The sequence below is a fragment of the Nomascus leucogenys genome, chromosome 16, assembly GCF_006542625.1.
Source record: "Nomascus leucogenys isolate Asia chromosome 16, Asia_NLE_v1, whole genome shotgun sequence".
Classification (NCBI taxonomy): domain Eukaryota; kingdom Metazoa; phylum Chordata; class Mammalia; order Primates; family Hylobatidae; genus Nomascus; species Nomascus leucogenys.
The window spans coordinates 43,366,081-43,385,924 of record NC_044396.1 but is presented as its reverse complement, the minus strand read 5'-3'; the positions used below and the strand labels follow the sequence as shown (position 1 = coordinate 43,385,924).

Here is a 19,844-nt window from a genome sequence, read left to right as displayed (position 1 = left end):
ATTCTGAACACTGCTACTTCTTCTGGGTTTAATATTTGGGAGATGCCTGCACAGTTGGGCATTCAGCTTTCTTTGAAGCAGAAGCAGGAAGCTCAGAGACTGCCCCAATGGTTAAAGCATTGCCTTTATCCATGCAAGCCTCTCAGAGTGCCTGAACTTTTGGCAGCGCATAGCACAGATGCCATCTGGTGGGCAAAACACAATAATTTCACCACTCCACCTTGGGACCAGAGACTGAATTCTACATATCTTCCCCTGAGTAAGGGAGGCTACACTTCCATACTCAGCCCTTCAGGTACTTCATCTGTAAAGCAAAAGCTAGGTCTCTATAATATTCTTATATTTCCTCTAAAGTTTCACTTACTCTTCTAAATTTCGCAGTGTGACAAGATTTTTTAAATATAAATCTTGTAAAAATAAAAACATGCTTTGAATGTTTAAAAGAAAAAATCATCTTTACAGACATTTTAAGGATAAGTAAAATACTGCTTTCATAAAATATTAAAAAACTAAAAAAAAAATACAAAAAACTGAGTTCTATCCTTCAGCATATTTGCACATCCTTCTACATGTATGGATCTGAAATTAGTAAGAGGTAAAGAAAAATTAAATGCCTTCAAAAGCACTTCTTATCCATTTAACACACATTTATTAGGTACTTACCATGTCCCAAGTACGAAGCTAGCTCTGTGAATAAGATGTGGCCCAAGATCTCAGAATTCAATGCATGTGAACATGTTCATTTTAAAGAAGTATGTTTAAAGCAGAAGTATGTTACACAGTCATGCATTACTAATTCATGGTTGTCACTCCAGCTTCTCCCAATTATTATGCACAAAGGACACTGTTTGGTGTAATAGTATGGCCAAAAACTACATACTGCATGCCATATTTCTTGAAACCTCCTGGTTTTTATAAGTGATTTCCTCAATCTTCTTGGGTATATCTATATTTCACACCTTCCAAATTAAAAAGGAAAATTCTTTCCTTGTCTCCCTGCACTAGAGAATGAGTGGTAATTCTTTAAAAAATATCTTATCACTGGCTGGGCGCGGTGGCTCACACCTGTAATCCCAGCACTTTGGAAGGCCGAGGTGGGCAGATCACCTGAGGTCAGGAGTTCAAGAACAGCCTAACCAACATGGAGAAACCCCATCTCTACTAAAAATACAAAAATTAGCCAGGTGTGATGGTGCATGCCTGTAATCCCAGCTACTTGGGAGGCTGAGGCAGGAGAATCACTTGAACCTAGGAGGCGGGGGTTGTGGTGAGCCAAGATCCCACCATTGCACTCCAGCCTGGGCAACAAGAGCAAAACTCTGTCTCAAAAAAAAAAAAAAAAAATCTTATCCCTTCTCCCTCACATGAAAACAATGATAAAAATGTAGTAAGCCCAGCGCAGTGGCATGTACCTGTAGTCCCACCTACTTGAGAAGCTGAGGATGGAGGATCATTTGAGCCCAGGAGTTCAAAACCAGCCTGGGAAACATACTGAGAATCAGCTTTAAAAAAAAAAAAAAAAAAAGGTAGTAAAAAGAGCATTGATTTTCAAGCACAAAGAACTGGGTTCAAATCCTGGCATGATACCCTACTGTAAACCAGTCATGAAAGTCCTTTACCTTTTGCTCCTAACTCCTCTATTAAAAAAAAAGTGCAGGGGGAGTAATAAAGCCACATTCACAGTGCCTTTATGAGGAAAAATTACACACAAAAAGCCTGCAGGTGTACCACAGTCCCTGGTACACAGTAGGCACAAAATTAATGTAAATTATTTTCTCCTTTCTATTTTTGCTCCAAAACTTTGTGCCCTTTCATTCACTACAATTTCTCATTGCTTACTACAGAAACTTACGTAACATTATAACTTCCATATTTTCATTAAAAGAAAACATCACTTAATGTTTTTTTAAAAAGCATACTCTACTTAGAAGTAGTCTCCAGCTGATGAAGTAGCAATTCATAATTTTTACAAATTTATGACTCATGCTGAACTGACACCAACATTATTCTTGATGTAATTAATTTAATTACCTTTTGTTCCTCAATGCCAAATTTATGTTATTTTAGCATCTCCATGTGTGGCTCTAAAAATACTGATCATTCTAATTTGAGTCAGTTGTAGACAAGAGGCATAGATTTCCAAGTTTTCTAAGACTTGTTTCTATACCATCATATAGTCATGCAGTGGAAGGAATCTTAAAAGCTTTCCTGGTTAACTCCTGGGAAATACACCACAATCATTCAAACCAATTGATACTTGATAGTCTAGTCTATTAGAAAAACACTAAATCCTGTCCCATCGAAATGCTTGCAATTTCACTGGATATTCTGGACTCAACACATTTGGCACAAGAAACTATGAGATTGTTGTGGATATCTTATAATCATACTTTTTATCAAATCAGTAGTTAAAAAGAATAAGTGAAGTACTTTGAGGTTATGTCTATTCAATTTATTCACCAATACAGTCAATATACATTTTACACCAAGCTAACGACACTTTTTTAAAAAGGATATAATTCTTATCTTTAGTACATTTTGACGCCCTGAGCAAAAAAAATCATAGATACCAAAAAATAAAAACCATGTAATTTCAGAACAAAACCGGATAGAAACTTCCAAAATAAGAGAGCCTGAGTCTGTAATTGTTGGAAAAACAAAGAACAGAGAAATTTTGAAAGTCAAACTGTTTATCCAAGGGTAAGCTTTCTAGAGTAAGTTCATTTTGAAGAAGTGGAAAATTCTTAGAGGTTATCTAGTCCATATTCGTCACATGTGCTTCATCTCATTATGGGAAAAAATGAATTGACAAAGAATGACTGTGCTGATATTGAAATTATAAATCTTCTTGTTCTCTACTGCTTTCAAGATCAGTTAAATTTAATATGTCTTCCTCTTCCCAAATGAAAAGATTTTCACCCTCAAACATACAAAGGTCTTCTAAAATATTTCTGTTGCTAATATTTAAGGAGGTCTCAACTTGGCAAATATCTAAGAGGCAAACTTGACCAAGCATTTCAAAGAAGTAATGACAGTTGATATTTTCTCTTACTACTTGGTTGAGATTTGTTCTTGAGCCCTGGAATCTGTTATTTAATAAGTTGTTATTCTCATCGACTGCTTTAAAGATTTCATTTGTCTGACTGCTGAGGTCTTGTGTATTTGAATTCATATTACCCACAACTAACAATGATGTGTGCAAAAAATTCATACAAAATCTTTCCTTCAAATCCGGTTGAAATTTCTTTAAATTACCTTCTTCCTCTAACCCCAAGAAGTTAATTCTTTTTTGTTTTCTTCTTTTACCCATCAAGTCAAATGTGTTATTGAAATAAAACTGATCAAATATATCACCAATGGCATTATCAATAAGATTTTGTCTCATATTTGCTTTATTGTTCTCTTCCCTGAACACATTTTTGTCTGTCTGAAGTAAATACGGGTGTATTTTCATACATAAATAAAAACCCAAGAAATTTTCAATATCAGATTCTTTGCGATATGCAAATCCTCGGTCTTCCTCATTCATGGGTTGGATAATAACAGTTAATATTGGGCAATGTTGACCACAAAGAGCATACAGTTTATCCAAAGAGTCAGCTTCCTGAAGCGTACCATGAATCATATTACTGCCAGGCAATGGTTGGTTTTTAATAGCATCATCAGAGACAGGGTATACTTTGTTACCAGCAGAAATAAAGGAATGAGTGACAGATGTGCATACTCTTTCTGAATGATGATTACCCTTCTCCTCTGTATGGTGATTTGCTATTCTTTCCTTGGCACAGGTTTCATTGTGAACATCCAGCCAATCCTCATGAAAAGGTTCTGAGTCACTGCCATGAGGCATGTTAAAGTAATTGCATTTTAGTTCAAGGGGTTGAGTTAGTTCCTCGAGTTCTGAAGAGGAGAGGTCATCCATGGTTGGGCCTGGGGCCAAATTACCAAAATGTGAATATGGTACCTCACTGCTGTTATTATCAAGTAGGGTGTCTACTGATGTGGTGTCTGCATTGCCACACATGCCAGGATTTTCAGATGACATTCTTAGCAAATGATTTTCTTTCAGAAGCCATTTGCCTTTGTCAATCAGTACTCCTTCCTCTATGTCTGTGAGGATTCTGCTATGATCATTTTGTTTTGTACCAGGTTCTAACATGTCACCCCTATAATAATTGTCCCTCACACCACTAACATCACACTTATCTTGTCTTTCTTCCTGGAATTCCTGCAACATAGGTGAACTACTAGATACCTGTTCAGAAGAGCCAAATGACTGCCCTTCAGAATCATAAAGAGTTGCTTTCCTGGAACACTGAAATTCCACAGAATAAGGACGAACCTGAGACTTGCGGGTAGAGCCAGGAAAAAAAGATGGTTTAATAGTATCTGCTTTACCGTAAAGTTTTTCTATTGCCCTTTTAACAAATCCTACGTTGTATTCTTTCTCTTGGGTAAGTTCGCCGCTGTCATTGGGATCATCACTGGATGTTTTATATGGCTGCTCACTGTCACTGTCGGGCCGATAGTCTGACCAATCAGAAGTCACTGGACTTTTGATGCATTTTTTTAAATCAGGAGAGGACTCTGAATAACTTCCAGTTTCCATGTTTTTCACCATCATTTTTACCATCTTAGTTTCTCCTTCATTGGTCTCCTTTTCACTATTTTGCTTAGAATCATAGCAAAAAACTAAAGATGGTGGTGTTGCCAGCCTCTTACTGATTATTTCATAAATTATACCATTCTTTCTTTTTTCTTCCATAATATTCTTACTAGAGATGTCTATCAATTCTAAAGTTTTACTAGCCTCTACTTCTTCTTGGATTAATTCTTCAGTGGCTTGCTCTCCTCCATTAACCACTGTATTAAAGATATCAGTGTCATGGTTATCTAAGTTTTCAAAAGATTCCAATTCTGAAATGTTTCTTTCACTTGATGTCATGCTGTTGGTTATTGAGCCTGGTTCTTCAGAAGTCCTTGGTTCTTCCATATCAAAGGAAGTATATGCATTTTCATCCTGAAACTTCCTTAGTGAACAATTTTCAAAATCATCTAGAGAACTATGTTTCTTATCAAGTTCTGCTTCTTTTTCACTTAGGCAAAGGCCACAGGAGCTTAAATTACTGACATTTTGATGCGACACCAATGTATTAAAGCCATTTTTATATTCAGGGTCTGTCAAAATATTTAGATCTTTCTGAATGTCATCACCTCTTTCTAACTCTTCAGTTGATTCCAAGTTATCAGTATATGTGTTTTCTTTGGAGTTTAAAAAGTCAATGGTATTGCAGACATTGACAGGAACGTAGGTCTCATCAATTGGGCAAGCTCCCTCATAGATATGGTTCTCCTTTTGAGCACAAGCCTTATCAGAAAACACAGTATCAGTAAGTGAACAGATCTCTCCTAGGAAACAAGCCTTAATCATAGAAGTCTGATCCACACCATAATCATCACTAGGAAAAAAAGTGTCACTGAGGTTACATGTCTCTTTTGGAGGATAAGCCTTATTTACAGTGCACATCTCACATGGAGAGCAAGTCACTTCCAAAACACAGACTTCAGGGGCACATGCCTCACTGGCAGAGCAACCTCCATCCAAAGAGGAGATTCCTTTTGTTCTTTCATTTTCACTGTACTTAGGAACACTCTGAATGTTGACTGTGGAACAATTTGCAGAAAGATCTATTGGAACCACGTCTTGTTCTTTCTCACTGAGTCCAAAGTGGCTTGTAGTTGACTCCACTAAATTGGCAACAGCAGCTTTCAAGTCATCAGCTTCCTCTGTGATAGCTATGTGCTTTAGAATCTCCAATAATGCAAGTGTTTCTGAAGATTTGTTGGCAGCCTTGTGAGCATCAACTTGACAGAAGCTATTCATACTTCCCTTTAGGTTTAGCACCAAGAGCCAAGCTAGAAGGAGATTAGTGGATGAATTACATATTGCAGAATGAAAGGGAACATCTGCAAGTGAACCTGGCATTTGAACAACTCCATTCTGAGTCTTGTGAATACCAGGAACTGAAGCTTGCAATTGGTGAAGCATCAGGACTGGTAAGAGGTCTTTTGGAGTTTCCTCTTCTATAGGATCTACTTGAATGGCAACCTCTACACTTTGCCTTTTTCTAGCTAGGTTTATTTCCTCGTAAACAAGTTTTTTCTCTGGTCCCGATTTTTCAGCAGCTATGTGACTTTTAGTATTATGATTATTAATAGCTGACTGTGACAAAGTACAATATTCATGCAAGGGAACCAAATAAGCATCATTCAGAGATCCAACCTGTGTCTCATGGAGATCTTCACCAGTGTCATTGGCAATAAAAGACTTATCTCCCTCTTTACATAGATTATCTCCTGTCAAACTGGCAATTTTAGTTATGTGCTTATTACTTTCCATAACAAAATTACTTATTTTTCCAGAACTTGTATAGGGATCATTCCCTGAAAAACTATTATTGCTACACTTTACCACACTCATTTCATTTGTACATATCGGAGCTGATTTTATAGGCTTTAAAGTTGGATATGGATTTATGTTTTGCAACCAACTCTGTATATAATTTTGAATTGAATGATGAGCAATATCCTCAGGAAAATCAGGTTTTTTCAAAGAAGCTAAAGAATTTGCCCTGGTTGTAGCATGTTGTTTACTTAAAATAGCACTTGCTTTCAATTTATCCCCTTTATGTTTTTTCTGGCTTTTTAAAGTTATGTGTGAATCAGTAACTTTTGAAACTAAACTCTTCTTTGCCATTCCTCTCAAATACCCAGATGCCACTTCTGCTTGAGATTGCGGTGCATAAAAATCTTTGGGTTTTTGCTCAAGGATGTTAAATACATGAAATAAACTTTTATTTTCAAAAGTACTTTTGCAATATTTAGATTCATTGTGAGGAAACACTTTATCTCTTTGACCGATTTCTCTTTTTTTAGGTGCTCCTAAGCTTATTTTATTTAGTGATCTAGATTTTCTTTTGGTTAAAAGTCCTTGAACCTTGGAATTTTGAGTAGTATTTAATTTATTTCTATGGAAATTCTTGGAAATCGTGGAATTGAGATTACTTTTGGAACAAAAAGTATTTGATTCAATTACAGTATCACTTGTCCGGAGGTCTTCCTCACAAAGTATCCCTCCTTTAAGGGGACTATCTGAATCTTGCACTATCATTTCCTTTGTAATTCTACCTTTTGTGTTTATTCTCTCATTCTTATTAAGAATTCCTTTGGTTGCAAGCTGTCCATCTTGATACCTGGAATTTATTGCTTGCTGTCGAGATTTTTTCTTCTTTTTGCTGGTAACAGATGACAAAATCTTCTTTTCATTTTTTGGAAGTTTTGTTAAACCACACTGAGCAAATTCATTAATTAGTCTGTCAATTCTTGCAGTGACAATAGAGGATGCTTCTGAAGCTGGAGCCTCAGAAATATTTTTGTCAGTTCCAGAGTTATTACTTGAAAAATGGGTTGCATCTGCTGAAATAGGACTGAATCTATCATTGGTGTTACCATAAGTTTTGAAGTTCTTGATACCAGTTTTGTTGTCCGATACCACACAATCAACTACATCTTCCTCCACAATTGAGTTGTTTGATATAGTTGATGGCAAACCATTATTATGCGACATCTCTAACATCTTCTGACTTGTAATTTCTATAACACCAGCACTTATTGCACTTGACTTAAGCAGACTGTTTTCCTTTTTTCTTTCTAACGATGACTCCTCCATTTGATCATTGTTATTGATCTGAACAAGTACTGGTTTGTTAGATACTGATGACATTTTACTGCAAGAATGTGTAAACATGTGATACTCAGACTTGTTTTCCCCACTTTCCCTTTCTTCACTATAGGAAAACTGTCCAATCATTTTCTCTTGAACCTCAGTTTCAGATACTAAGGTCACACTGCCTATCACAGATTTCTTTTGTCTCACTCTTCTTAGTCCAGGTGTAGGGGGCCTATAAAAATGATGCTTTGCTTCGTCTTGAGTTCCCTGGTTGATATCTGTGTCCACAGTAGCATTCTCCCAACTAGCAGAACTGCAAGTTTCAGCCACTTGATCTGTCATTTGAATGTTTATCTCCTCTGCCAAACTGCCCTCTTGATTACTGCTTCGCTCCATAGGTGACACATCTGCAGAGAATGAACATGCTGCAAGCTTTAAACCAGATGATCGACTTTCTGTTCTTCCTGGAAAACTTATCTCACTCTTTTCATCATTATTAGAAGGACCAGTTTTACTGACAGTAGTTGTCCATTTTATGGTTTCTTCCTCTTTTATTCTGAATCGAACTTTCATCTCAACTGTCATAGTGCCATCTTGATTAAAAATAATTGATTTCTCAATATCATCTTCAGAAGGATATATTGGTAAATTCTGAGAATCATTCTTTTCTAAGGCCAAGTAATTTTCAGGAACAAAAGAATAGTCTAAGTAGCAATCATTATTATGTGTTTTCTCAGAAGAAACAGAATAAATCTGGGACCTTGAGCTTGAAGACATATGTGTGCTTACTTTAAAGATTTTAAGAGTAAAATGTGCCCACATCAAAATATAATATGGAAGGCAGAGAAGTTAGAAATATCCAAAGGAAGAGGCAGCAAAGAAAAAAAGAGAAAAGGAGAAATGATTAGTACGAAAAGTAGCATATTTTCTGTATTTCATAGTAAAATGTTACTGATATGTTTCTGAGCTCTATGTATTTTTTTTCTTTTTTTTTTTTTTTCTGAGACAGGGTCTTGCTCTGTAGCCAGACTGGAGTGCAGTGGCACGATCTGGGCTCACTACTACCTCCACCACCAGGGTGCAAGCAGTTCTCCTGCTTCAGCGTCCCGAATAGCTGGGACTACAGGCCCGCACCACCATGCCCAGCTAATTTTTTTGTATTTTTAGTAGAGATGGGTTTTCACCATGTTGGCCAGGATGGTCTCGATCTCCTGACCTCGTGATCCGCCCGCCTCGGCCTCCCAAAGTGCTAGGATTATAGGCGTGAGCCACCACACTCAGCCTATGTATTTTCCCAATAGTTATTTGAGAAAACCTACTGTAACAGTGGTACATTTCTTCAAACCACTCTTTAGAAGAGATCTCTAATTCTACTTCAACTTCAATGAGGCGGTTCAGAGAATTTTAACAAGTTTAATAAGGTAATTTTAATTTTAAAAATGTATAAAGTAAAAACTGCTAAGAATTCTACCAAAGATAAAAGTTTTTGTGGGTTTTCATTTCATTGTTTTACCAGTACTGAAACTGGAGTCTAACCAAGTACCGCTTACCTATTCAAATGAGGCAAGCAACAATTTATGATGGTGTTCATCTTCCCACCTACACATCAAAAGAGGTATCCATAGCTTTATGAAAGCAGAAACATTTTTATAATTAAGACTGAATTAATCAAGTACTAATTACTAATTTAGCATGCACTTTGTATAATCGTTGCAGCTGACTTAATATAGGGCACAAGAGAGAACAGAGATAGACATAAGTCCAGATATCAGTTGTCCTTTTAATGTGTATCTTCAGCATTAACCTTGGCACTCTTGCTTCTTAAATTCAATCAAAATGCCTGGGCTGGGCGCAATGGCTCACATCTGTAATCCTAGCACTTTGGGAGGCTGAGGCGGGTGATCACTTGAGCCCATCATAAACAGCCTGGGTAACATAGCGAGACCCCATCTCAAAAAGAAAAAAAAATTCCTGTTAGCAAATCTATATAGATTTGCACATACCTGCCATCAGGTAAGCCCCTAGAGTATAAACCTAGAAATATTTTTTCTTATTTTTGATATGCTTTTACTTAAATTATAAATCAAAATGTCTCAAATTTTTTAAGAAAACTTAACAAAGCCCTCAGATTCCCTGCAGTCATCAAAAACCATACTCGGCAACCTGTATCAGACATAAGATAATAAAATCATTTTAGTAAAATGACAAACGTGAAATAGCACTACCATATTTATAACATATATGTGGCAACCTAATGCTTACAAAATAGAAGCATTAATAATTATCTATTGAATATATCCATGAAATCATTAAACAACAATGGATTAGTTTTACCCACATTAGCAGTGAGTAGAGAGATTAATACTATTTAAAATACATATTATCCAAGTCTAAAGAGAATAAAAACTTAAATTTAAGTATAAAAAATAATCAGTACTCCAGCAAAGAGCTTGTCTTCCCTGGAAATACTGAGTACAATGAATAATGAGATTAGCTCATTATTGCTAATGTAAATTGCTGTATAGGCAATTTACAGCTTATCCCACATTCCTGGGCCTGAAGAGGCCCTCTTCCTCCCCTAACCAAAGGATAATGCTACACAGCAGATCCTACAGAATTATCAACCTACATTGTCGTTAACCAGCATGAATTGGTTGCATGAACCTTTTATTTAATAAATAAAATGTGGATCTAAGAACCTGTGATTTTTATAGGAATAACTTCAGAAGGCAGAGCACATAGCGTAGATTTGAAAAAATACAGTCATTCTGCTAACCTGCTGAGGTCAGCTATGGATGCTGCATGGTACTATTTAGAGAAAACTCTGCAAATACCAGAGAAGAGACTTACACAGATTCCACTCTAAAGCAAGAAATGCTGGCATTTTTATTTTTTAACTAGATATTTTATGCAAAAAAGTACACATCATCAATTTAAACAGGCATATCATTGATTTGGAAAAGTCTAAAAAATAGATAATCTCTATGACTCTTTCCAACTATAAATATAGCCAATTTCAGTTTAGAATGTTTTTAAATCCTCTCCTTTTCGTTTCTGTGGTGAGAGAAACTGGTCATTTAAGCATGGATTTTTGCTGTCGTTGAGGCAAAAAAAATCTCAGGGCTAAAAATATGGGCTATATATTAATAAGTGACTTACTCTTTCTGCTTTCTGACTTTGCATTTCCCTTGGGGTACACACGCTGAGAGATCCCTGGTAATCTAGCAGGAAGCAAGTATTTTTGGATGTCATAATTTCCTGGTTTAAACGGCTCCCTTCCTGCTGCCACCACAGCTCCAGAGCTCAGGATCACTGCCTGGAGGCTGGGAACCTAAAAGAGACCAGAGTCATGATCCTGAGATGAGCACATTTTATACTAAGTGGTAATTTTATAACTTTGCTTGAATCAAATCAACAACCTCCTAGGCTTGAAAGACATCATCACTGAGCATTTTCTTAGGCACCAATGGTGTATACAAAATAAGTACAAATACCAAATGTCAAGGTTGGGTGGGGGAGTCAGTTACGTCCCAGCAGGGATCCCAGGAAAATGCTTCCTGTATGAAAATACTACTCTTTGTCATTCCTTTCCAAAAAATATTATCCAGATTGGATTCCATGCGAAAACATTATGTAACTCGGGGCTCAGGGAAGACAGAAAGGGGTAGGTAGCGTGAGGGAAAGATGAGATTCCAGTCAGATTCTGACAAAGGAACAAAGGCAGCACCGGCGCACACACACTCACATACACAGTCAGGGAGGAAGGAAGACTTCCTTCCCGGGGGCCACCATTCACATCCCACACGAATGCAATTAGTAGGGTGCTCAAAATGAGCTCAGGCTCGAGGAGCCCCCAGAACGCTCACCCTCCTTCCGTCCGTAGCATACAGCTTGACCACCGGGCGCTGCATGACCTCTGTCAGGTGCTGTAGAAATGCCTCGAAGCTCTGGGTGACCCTCCTGCTCAGAAGAACCGCGCGCCTCGTCTTCGGGTCGCCATTCCTGAAGACCACCAGGCTCCGCGGGGCGCGGGGCATGCCGGGGGCAGCGACGGCAACGGGGTGGGACTGTGCATGTGCGCTGATGGCCCGGCTGCTGAGCCAGGGCCGCGGGCGCCGACGGGCTTTGTCCAGGTCTACAGGCTGCACCTTCCTGCCGTGGGAACATAGGTACGACTCGCCGTCCTCCAGCTCCTCCAGGCGCGTGATGCTGTGCCTGCCCCGAGGGGTGCTGATGTTCCTCACTCCAAAAGGTAGGGGCACCTTCCTGGACAAGTTATCCAGCAGAGCATCAAAGGACTTAAAGGAGCGAGGGTTGACCACCACCCTGACCCCGCCGAATTGGGGGTCTCCGCTCTTGTAGAAACTGATCCGCTTGGCCACAACAGGATGAGTGAGGCTCAAATGGCGAGGGGGTGGAACTTGACCTTCAGAAGAAGTAGGATGAATGATGGAAAAACCAGTAGAAGGGGTATCACTCATTTTGGCTGAGACCTAGAGAAGAAAGAAAATTATCTCTAGAATCACAGCACCATAGCAAACACATGGTAATACTAATGCATGCTAAATATAGCTGCAGACATCCAGGATATTCCTAGAAGTTTATTCTTTCATTCGTTTATTCATTCATGATACCTATCAATTTTGAAAGACAATTTTAAGGAACTTATAATAAAAGAGATAAACTGTTAAATAAGGATATTTATAATTTAAAGGTTAAAAACAACCTAAACACACGAATAAGGGCCTAGATAAATTATCACATATACACCCATGCAATGGAAAACTATGCAACCATTAAACATGACCTTATATATCTTTTGGCATAGAAAGATGATCATGACATATTACTAAGTGAAAAAATTCAGTTTGCAAAACATTCTGTGCTACTGATTTAAATGTATACGTACAGTCACATTGCTTAACAATGAGGATAAGTTCTGAGAAATGCATTGTTAGGTGATTTTATCATTGTGTGAACATCATAGAGTGTACTTACACAAACAGATGGTATAGCCTACTACACACCCAGGCTTTAGGGAATAACCTATTCCTCCTAGGCTATAAATCTGTACAGCATGTTACTGTTTGAATACCATACAGCATTGTAACACAGTGGTAATTTGTGTATCTAAACATATCTAAACATAGAAAAGGTATAGTCAAAATATGGTATTATACTCTTGTGCGGCCACCATCATATAGGTAGTCCGCCATTGACCAAAGTAGTGTTTTGTGGCACATGAGTTATATGAATTGGGGAAAAGTCCAGAAATATATACAACCCAGTGTTGATGGTGGTTATCTCTGGATTGCAGAATTCTGGATAATATTCGTGTTTTTTATACCTTGCCAAACTTTGTGAACCTTTAAAATTAGCAGGTATTATTGCAGAATTTAAAAAACAACAGACACAAATCAGAAACCATCCACTGAGAAAAGTAAGAGAGTTTTGCAATTCATCAATTTAGTCCTTCATATCCTGACAATAAGGAAATATGGGAGAAACAGGAAATGTTTTTAAAGTTCAAATTGTCTGGAGGAAAATGTACTTGACATTAAGTTCTAGGAGGAATGTATCACATAGAACCTTAAGTAAGAGCCATCTTAAGATACTATCAGATGTTTCCACTGCATATTGGATAAAATGCAGGCAAATCATCTCACACACCACTTATCTTACTTCGGGAAACACTGCACTAAGCAAAAATGTTCTTTAAATGAATGACAGCATTGCTGTGGGCTGCTAAAACTGTTGCAGTCTGGTTACTAGTCCCACTAGTAGTTCTAAAGTTAACCTTCAGGAGAGAATTCAAGAAGAGTAATTTTCAGCAAAGCACTAAGGTTTTCCTTTTCCACTTCTCAGTGAAACTGGAGTTTGACTGACAAATGAGCAGCGTGTGGAAGGATTTATCTGGTTCTGGCCTTGTTTTCATTTGTGGCTGTTTTCTATTGTTTGAAATCATTTTAATTATTAGTGTCTTTTGACACAGTAAGAAAGTCCTGCAGCCTTGAAGACAAATTGAACAAACAAAATTAATGTGATTGGTAATACAGAGATGGAAAAAGGCATGTTTATCATTGTAAATCAGCTATAAATCTGGCTCAAATTATCTACTTAAATTTTTGCAAGCTGTTATCCAAGATTCTTCATATATCTCCAATCTGATTTGCAAATCCTATTTAAATGTAACTTAGAAAAAAAACATTTGAAGATCAGCCTAGAAATTAGATGTCTTCCCTTCCTTCTTCCTCAGAAGTTTAAAGTAATTATAATACTTAAGACAAAAAAAGCAGCTGTAGCAGACATGTGCATCAGGAGCTGGGGAATCCAGCTTCGCAATGGAATCAGCAAAACTGCAACCTCTTATCCTTACCTGGTCAACTGTGGTCTGACTTTGAGCAGGCTGCTTAACTGCCATGGCGTCAGCAACTATAAGAAGGATGAGTTCCTTCAGTATTTAAATAAGACTTTAGGCCAGGCGTGGTGGCTCACACGTGCAATCCCAGCACTTTGGGAGGCCGTGGCGGGTAGATCTCCTGAGGTCAGGAGTTCGAGACCAGCCTGGCCAATATGGTGAACCCTCATCTCTACTAAAAATACAAAAATTAGCTAGGCCTGGTGGCGTGCGCTTGTAGTCCCAGCTACTCTAATCAGGAGGCTGAGGCAGGAGAATCGCTTGAACCCAGGAGGTGGAGGTTGCAGTGAGCTGAGATCGCACCACTGCATCCCAGCCTGGATGATAGAGTGAGACACCATTTCAAGAAAATTAAAAAAAATAAATAAATAAGACTTTAGAACTCTGTCTCCAATTATATTTTAGGTTGGTTTACTTATATGTTTATTTGAAAATATTGTACATGAATAATATTTGAGACACATTTTTCACTTAATTTTGGAAAATGATATTTTTCTTGGTGTAGGTGCATCATGAGGCTCTTAATGTCACTTTTTAAATGCCTGAATCTCACTATTTGGAGAGCTGTTAACCTGGTGACCACTTTGGGAACACATCTATGTGAGCCAATATGCTAAGAATTTTGTGGGCAGTTTTGTTTGTCAGTTTTGGCTAAAGAGAAAGGAGATTTTGTGCTGGGGCCAGGAGGGAAAACATGGAAGATAAAGACAATAGGAGCAAAGAGGCAGCTGCCCTTGTCCCTATCCCACTGCTTCCCAGCCCTGAGCACTCGTTTTGAGCCCAGTGCATGAAGGGCAGGTGCTGAAGGTAATGTGACCTGGGAAGATGCCAGCTCCCCAGCAGTGGAGGAGCATTTGCAGAGAAGGCGCATCCAACAGGGTGGTTGCCAGGCACTTTGTTGGGGGTGCTGTAGTGAAAACAAAACAAAAATACAAGTTCACATGATCTTCATAGTGTGTGAGAGAATCTCTGGGAACTCCTAGAAGTCACTGGGGGAACTTTTATTTAGAGTGTTGAGATTCTGCATCCTTGTAGGTGAGTCTTAACAGCCTATGATAAGGAGGGCCTTGTGTGTAGAACCCAGAACATGATAAAGATTAGGTATTATCATTGAATAAAAACATTTGTGTTCATTGATTGCACAATGTCATCATTTGGAAAGAGGGTGCAAACCAAGTATTTCTGAAGGAAGTGAATCAGCTTTTGCCCTGTCTTAATAATGTGCATTTCCTACAGAGTCCATGGGAAGTTCACAGAGTAACTCAATAGCTCAAGTGAAGAAAAGGAAGAGTTGGGGTACCAAGAGAATATTAAGGAGGGATGTCTAATACAGCCTGAGGGATTGGGGGTGGGAGTGAGAAGAGAGGGCAATTTCCAGAGGAAAGCCTGTGTAAAGTTGAGATGCCAGAGGCAAAAAGTGATAGAGATGCCCTCCAGGAAGAAGGCAGAGGTGGTACAGCATTTACCTGGTGCACCTGAGCAAGACTAGCAACGTGGTCATTAAGTCTTGACGATAGAGTGCCCACTTTTGTGAAACAGAGCTACCAGCCCTCCGTAACATTTTTGAGTTCTCCTATGTTAGCTGTGCTCCATTCTTAATCAGTTTTAAGAACTAATCAGAGTTTGCATGGAAATTTAGTAATGTATCTTTACATACACTTTCGATAATAAGGTTTATCTTATGCCCTTTAAATTTGGAATAAGGCAGTAATATACTTAAGGGCTACCTAGGGAACGAACAAACTGAGCAGTGTAAAATGGTTGAATTCTCCAAGAAGTTTAGGCTAAAGAAGTGGTGGAGGTGGAAAGAGGTAACTGTAGAATCTTGAGGCCCTCCAGTTTCCTCACCAGTAACTTCTCTATATGTAGCAAGGAAGCTGGTTTACAAAAACTCTTTGCCTTAAAATCCGCTTCTAATGACATGACAGCTTGCTACCAATATCGTCTCTTCTTCTCTGCAGAGCCTCTTTATTGCCTAAAGTTAGACAATGGAGCTATCACGCATACTTTCATTGCTCTTTAATATTAAGCAGATTTTTTAACACCCTTAGGCTCAACTGTGGCTAGGCTTATCTGTGGCATCATTAGTTTCAATCAAACCCCACTTAAATCAATCATTTATAGCTGTGCTGCTCAGAACTACTAAATAGTTGGCCTCTACCAAGAGGGCTGTGTCTTCACTCTCCCACTCACTTGACAAAACATGACAGAGTTACATGCGTCATATCACTAATTATATTTTAATTTTCTACCACATAGTATGAATTCAGACAAGTCACAAATAATGAAGTAGAAAAAATGGAAAATTGAGAAATACAGAATGTACAGAATGTTCATTCTTTTAGCAATTCAGAGACTTGATGTTGCAAGAAAAATCAGTTCATTTCAGATTTTCATGAGCCTATGGGGTAGAGTTGAGAGAGGAGATTCAAAAAGGAAAATCACCAGTTATTCACTGTGGTAGTCACAGCATTGTTGAATTAATTGCCTTCTTCTTTAATGTATTGCCCACATGTCTATAAGAAGTATATAATGCTTTTATTGTCAGAAACAAAGTAAACATTACTCATTTGAATAAACTAGAATCACTTGATTTCCTGATACTGAAGTTCCATTCTACTTCAATATCAGCATATTGTGAAGGTTGCTGGCATATTTAGGTAAAAGATAATTATTAATAACATTTATTCTTTTTCTAACAGTTAAAGACAGAACACAGATATATAATCTAAGTATAATACGGAAAACAAAATGCAACTAGTAAAACAGAATATTTTCCAAAGAAAGATTTCAAATAGTTTTGTACTTACCAGAACTTGAAACTTCTGTTATTAAGAAAACAAAAAGATGTTTAAGTTGTTTAAATAGCTTAAATAAATGTCACTGGATATGTAACCTCATTTCGTGCAAAGAAACTGATGTCTTTGGATTTATTCTCAGTATGTCCAGCAAGGGATTGAGTACAGCCAATTAATTTAATCCATGGTGATGCTAATCACCAGACAGAGCTCTCCCTAAGGAGACCACAGCCAGAAACAAAACAGTTCCTAGCATGCTCTGCAGTTATGAAATCTTCCTCATGAAGGTTTCCCTTGCATCTTCTTTCTTGCCTAGTGTTATCCTCCAGAAAAAGTACTTCACCAGTACACAAGCATTTCTCTCCCAGACAACTTTTAACCCTCCTTTATGTTAACGGGAGAAAGTTGTTATTGTGCAGCTAAAAATGAAATTGTTTGACATTTTCTCATTCTGATAAGTTTCTAAGTCAGTACTTGCTCCTGGTAATCATTTAAAAATAAAGATCTAGGCCTTTTGTTTTATTTAGGCACTCTTGCTTATTACCTTATTGATGTGATTCTGAAATGACTGTGAGTGTACACAATTTGGTGACTCAGCATAACACAGGACAAACAGCAGAAGCAGCACATGATGAAATGCTATGGTTTATGCTTCTGCATACACAGCACGCTTCCACTGCTTCCCTTACTCATACTGGGGTTTGAACATGTTCCAGGACTTTGTCACACATAAAGTCCCCAGATGGCACCTGATCCTTCTAATGACTACCTGTAGTCTAATCGGACTTGAAGATGCTTCACCTAATCAGGTTTCCTACTGGGCTTCCTGCCTCAGCTCTGAACAACAAAAACAAGGTAAGGGGTCCTCTGGGGAAACAGGACCAGGTTCAAGCATGTGCACCACAATGTTGTCTCCACACCAATCACAAAAGGAGAAAGATCATGAAACTGCACACTTTGCCTCATAAATACTGACTTTGTTACAGGCCACCTATGAGAGAGAAATGGAGAGAGGAGTAGGGAGGGATGGGGAGAAAGAGAAAGAGTGAGGTGTAGATAAGAGAAACAGTAGTGTCTAGCTTTGATACAAACCTCCATTTATAATTATCACTGTCTACACAAAGACATGGCTATTAAAGCAGTAAGGAAATTTGTGTTTACGGGGTAGCAATAGGCATGAATTGTATCATTACCAGCTCCAAATTGAAGTATAAATTCAAAAAGTTTGGGGTCAGATATGATCTGCCCTTAAATAGCTAAGGACTAATGCAGAATTTCTCTTGATTTTATCTTTAATTCTATAATCTATGTCTGATAAACAATTCACATTGATCAGTTCTGTTTTGACACTGAAAGAATTTCTGCCAATGAGGCTTTTGGCATTCCTTAGACTCACTTATCAAAGGTGGGCCAGGGCCAGAAAAATCAGCATCAAAAGAATCAAAAGAACCAAAAAGGGATTCTTTTGGGGCACTTTTAAGAAAGATAACAATTTCTTACATATAAGACAGCACAAAATGGGCTCTCCTTTTCTGAGCATCTCCTGTAGTATACGTTCCACTCCCACAACTCCAGTTAAGGACAGAGAGCAGGTACCCCTGTTATCCAGTCGAGCTACCATACCCTTTCCCTGGTATCACATGTCTCTGGCACATGTCAATGTGTATCTAAACCATGGCTTCCCAGGCTTGAAGGTGCACATGAATTTCCTGGGATCTTGCTGCGGTGGTTGACTCAGTAGGCCTGGGGTGGAGTCTGAGAGTCTACATTTCTAATAAGCGGATGCTGATGCTTCTGGCCCTGGCCCGCCTTTGATAAGTGAGTCTAATGAATGCCAAAAGCCTCATTGGCAGAGTTCATATTAGGCTTCTTCCCTGAGAATGCCTTCAATTGCCATGGCCTCTGAGACTACCTGTATGTCATACCTAAGCTCTGTTAAGTTCTGTCTGGTCACTGCTGTTAGAGTGGCCAGATGACAGGAGTGGTGTTAAGCATACATTCTCAGCATACCACTGAGTCAGTCAGACCTCAGTTCAAATCCTGCCTCTTCCACTTTGCTATGTGAATCTGAAGCCATGTACTTAATTCCTCTGTCTACTTCCCTGGCCATAAAATGTGGAAAAATACCTGCTTTATAGGTTCATTTGTGAGGGTTAGGTAAAAGAATGTATATTATGTGTTTGACACAGTGTCTGAATGTCATAATAAGTGTTCAATAAATGGACATTATTATTTTCGCCATGTTTATCTTCTTTTAACACATTTCCATGATCCTCACAGCGTTTAGTAAATGACTTCATGCCCTAGCATGCCTCAAAAATTGTGATCTGACTTCAGCTTACTTTTCCAATTTCATTTCGATCCATGTGTCTTACTCTGTAGTTTCGATTATTTGAAGTTTTTTAAATGTGGCTCTGGATTTTTGCATATATTGTTTATCTTACTTGGAATGCCTCCTCATAACCCAGACACCCTGCCTTTCATTGCCATACATTTTCTGTCCCTTCCTTCAATACTCAGTTCATCTCAGAAACCTTTCTTGAAACCCTGCCTTCCCACTACATCAACATGCTGAATGAAGTAAGTACCCTGCAATGTGCCCCCTTACCTATCTGTATAAATATACTCTCTAGTACATTTCATACTGCACAAACAAGTGGTGCATTAAGCACCAGAAGTGTAACTTCTTTATCATCTCTGAATTTCCAGAAATAGCTCAATACCTTATATATATCAGGCACTCAATAAATACCTATTAAAGGAACGCCTGCCTGCCTTAGTACAGAATTGTTGTGGAGATATATATGCCTGAAGAATGCTGTCTCATTGTAACTGCTAGAATGTACCTTTCCAGGCAGGCCCAAGGAACCCAGGACAGAGATCAGACTATATCAGGAAG

At 38.3% G+C, this 19,844-nt stretch overlaps 1 protein-coding gene across 2 annotated transcripts in view; it reads right to left on the bottom strand.

Moving 5' to 3' along the window:
- Positions 1-2,437: 2,437 nt before the first annotated feature.
- RP1 (RP1 axonemal microtubule associated) overlaps positions 2,438-19,844 on the bottom strand; it is a 73,200-nt gene continuing 55,793 nt past the window's right edge. Inside the window, exons 1-4 of one of the 2 annotated variants that reach the window (XM_030795053.1) lie at positions 16,958-17,093; positions 11,596-12,222; positions 10,889-11,060; positions 2,438-8,517 (exon numbers count right to left, since the gene is read on the bottom strand). In XM_030795053.1, the coding sequence (XP_030650913.1) occupies positions 2,837-8,517; positions 10,889-11,060; positions 11,596-12,210 (6,468 nt within the window). In that variant the 5' untranslated portion in view covers positions 12,211-12,222; positions 16,958-17,093 and the 3' untranslated portion in view covers positions 2,438-2,836. Of the gene's footprint in view, positions 8,518-10,888; positions 11,061-11,595; positions 12,223-16,957; positions 17,094-19,844 lie in introns of those variants that run through there. The other variant, XM_030795054.1, reaches the window with a different exon arrangement.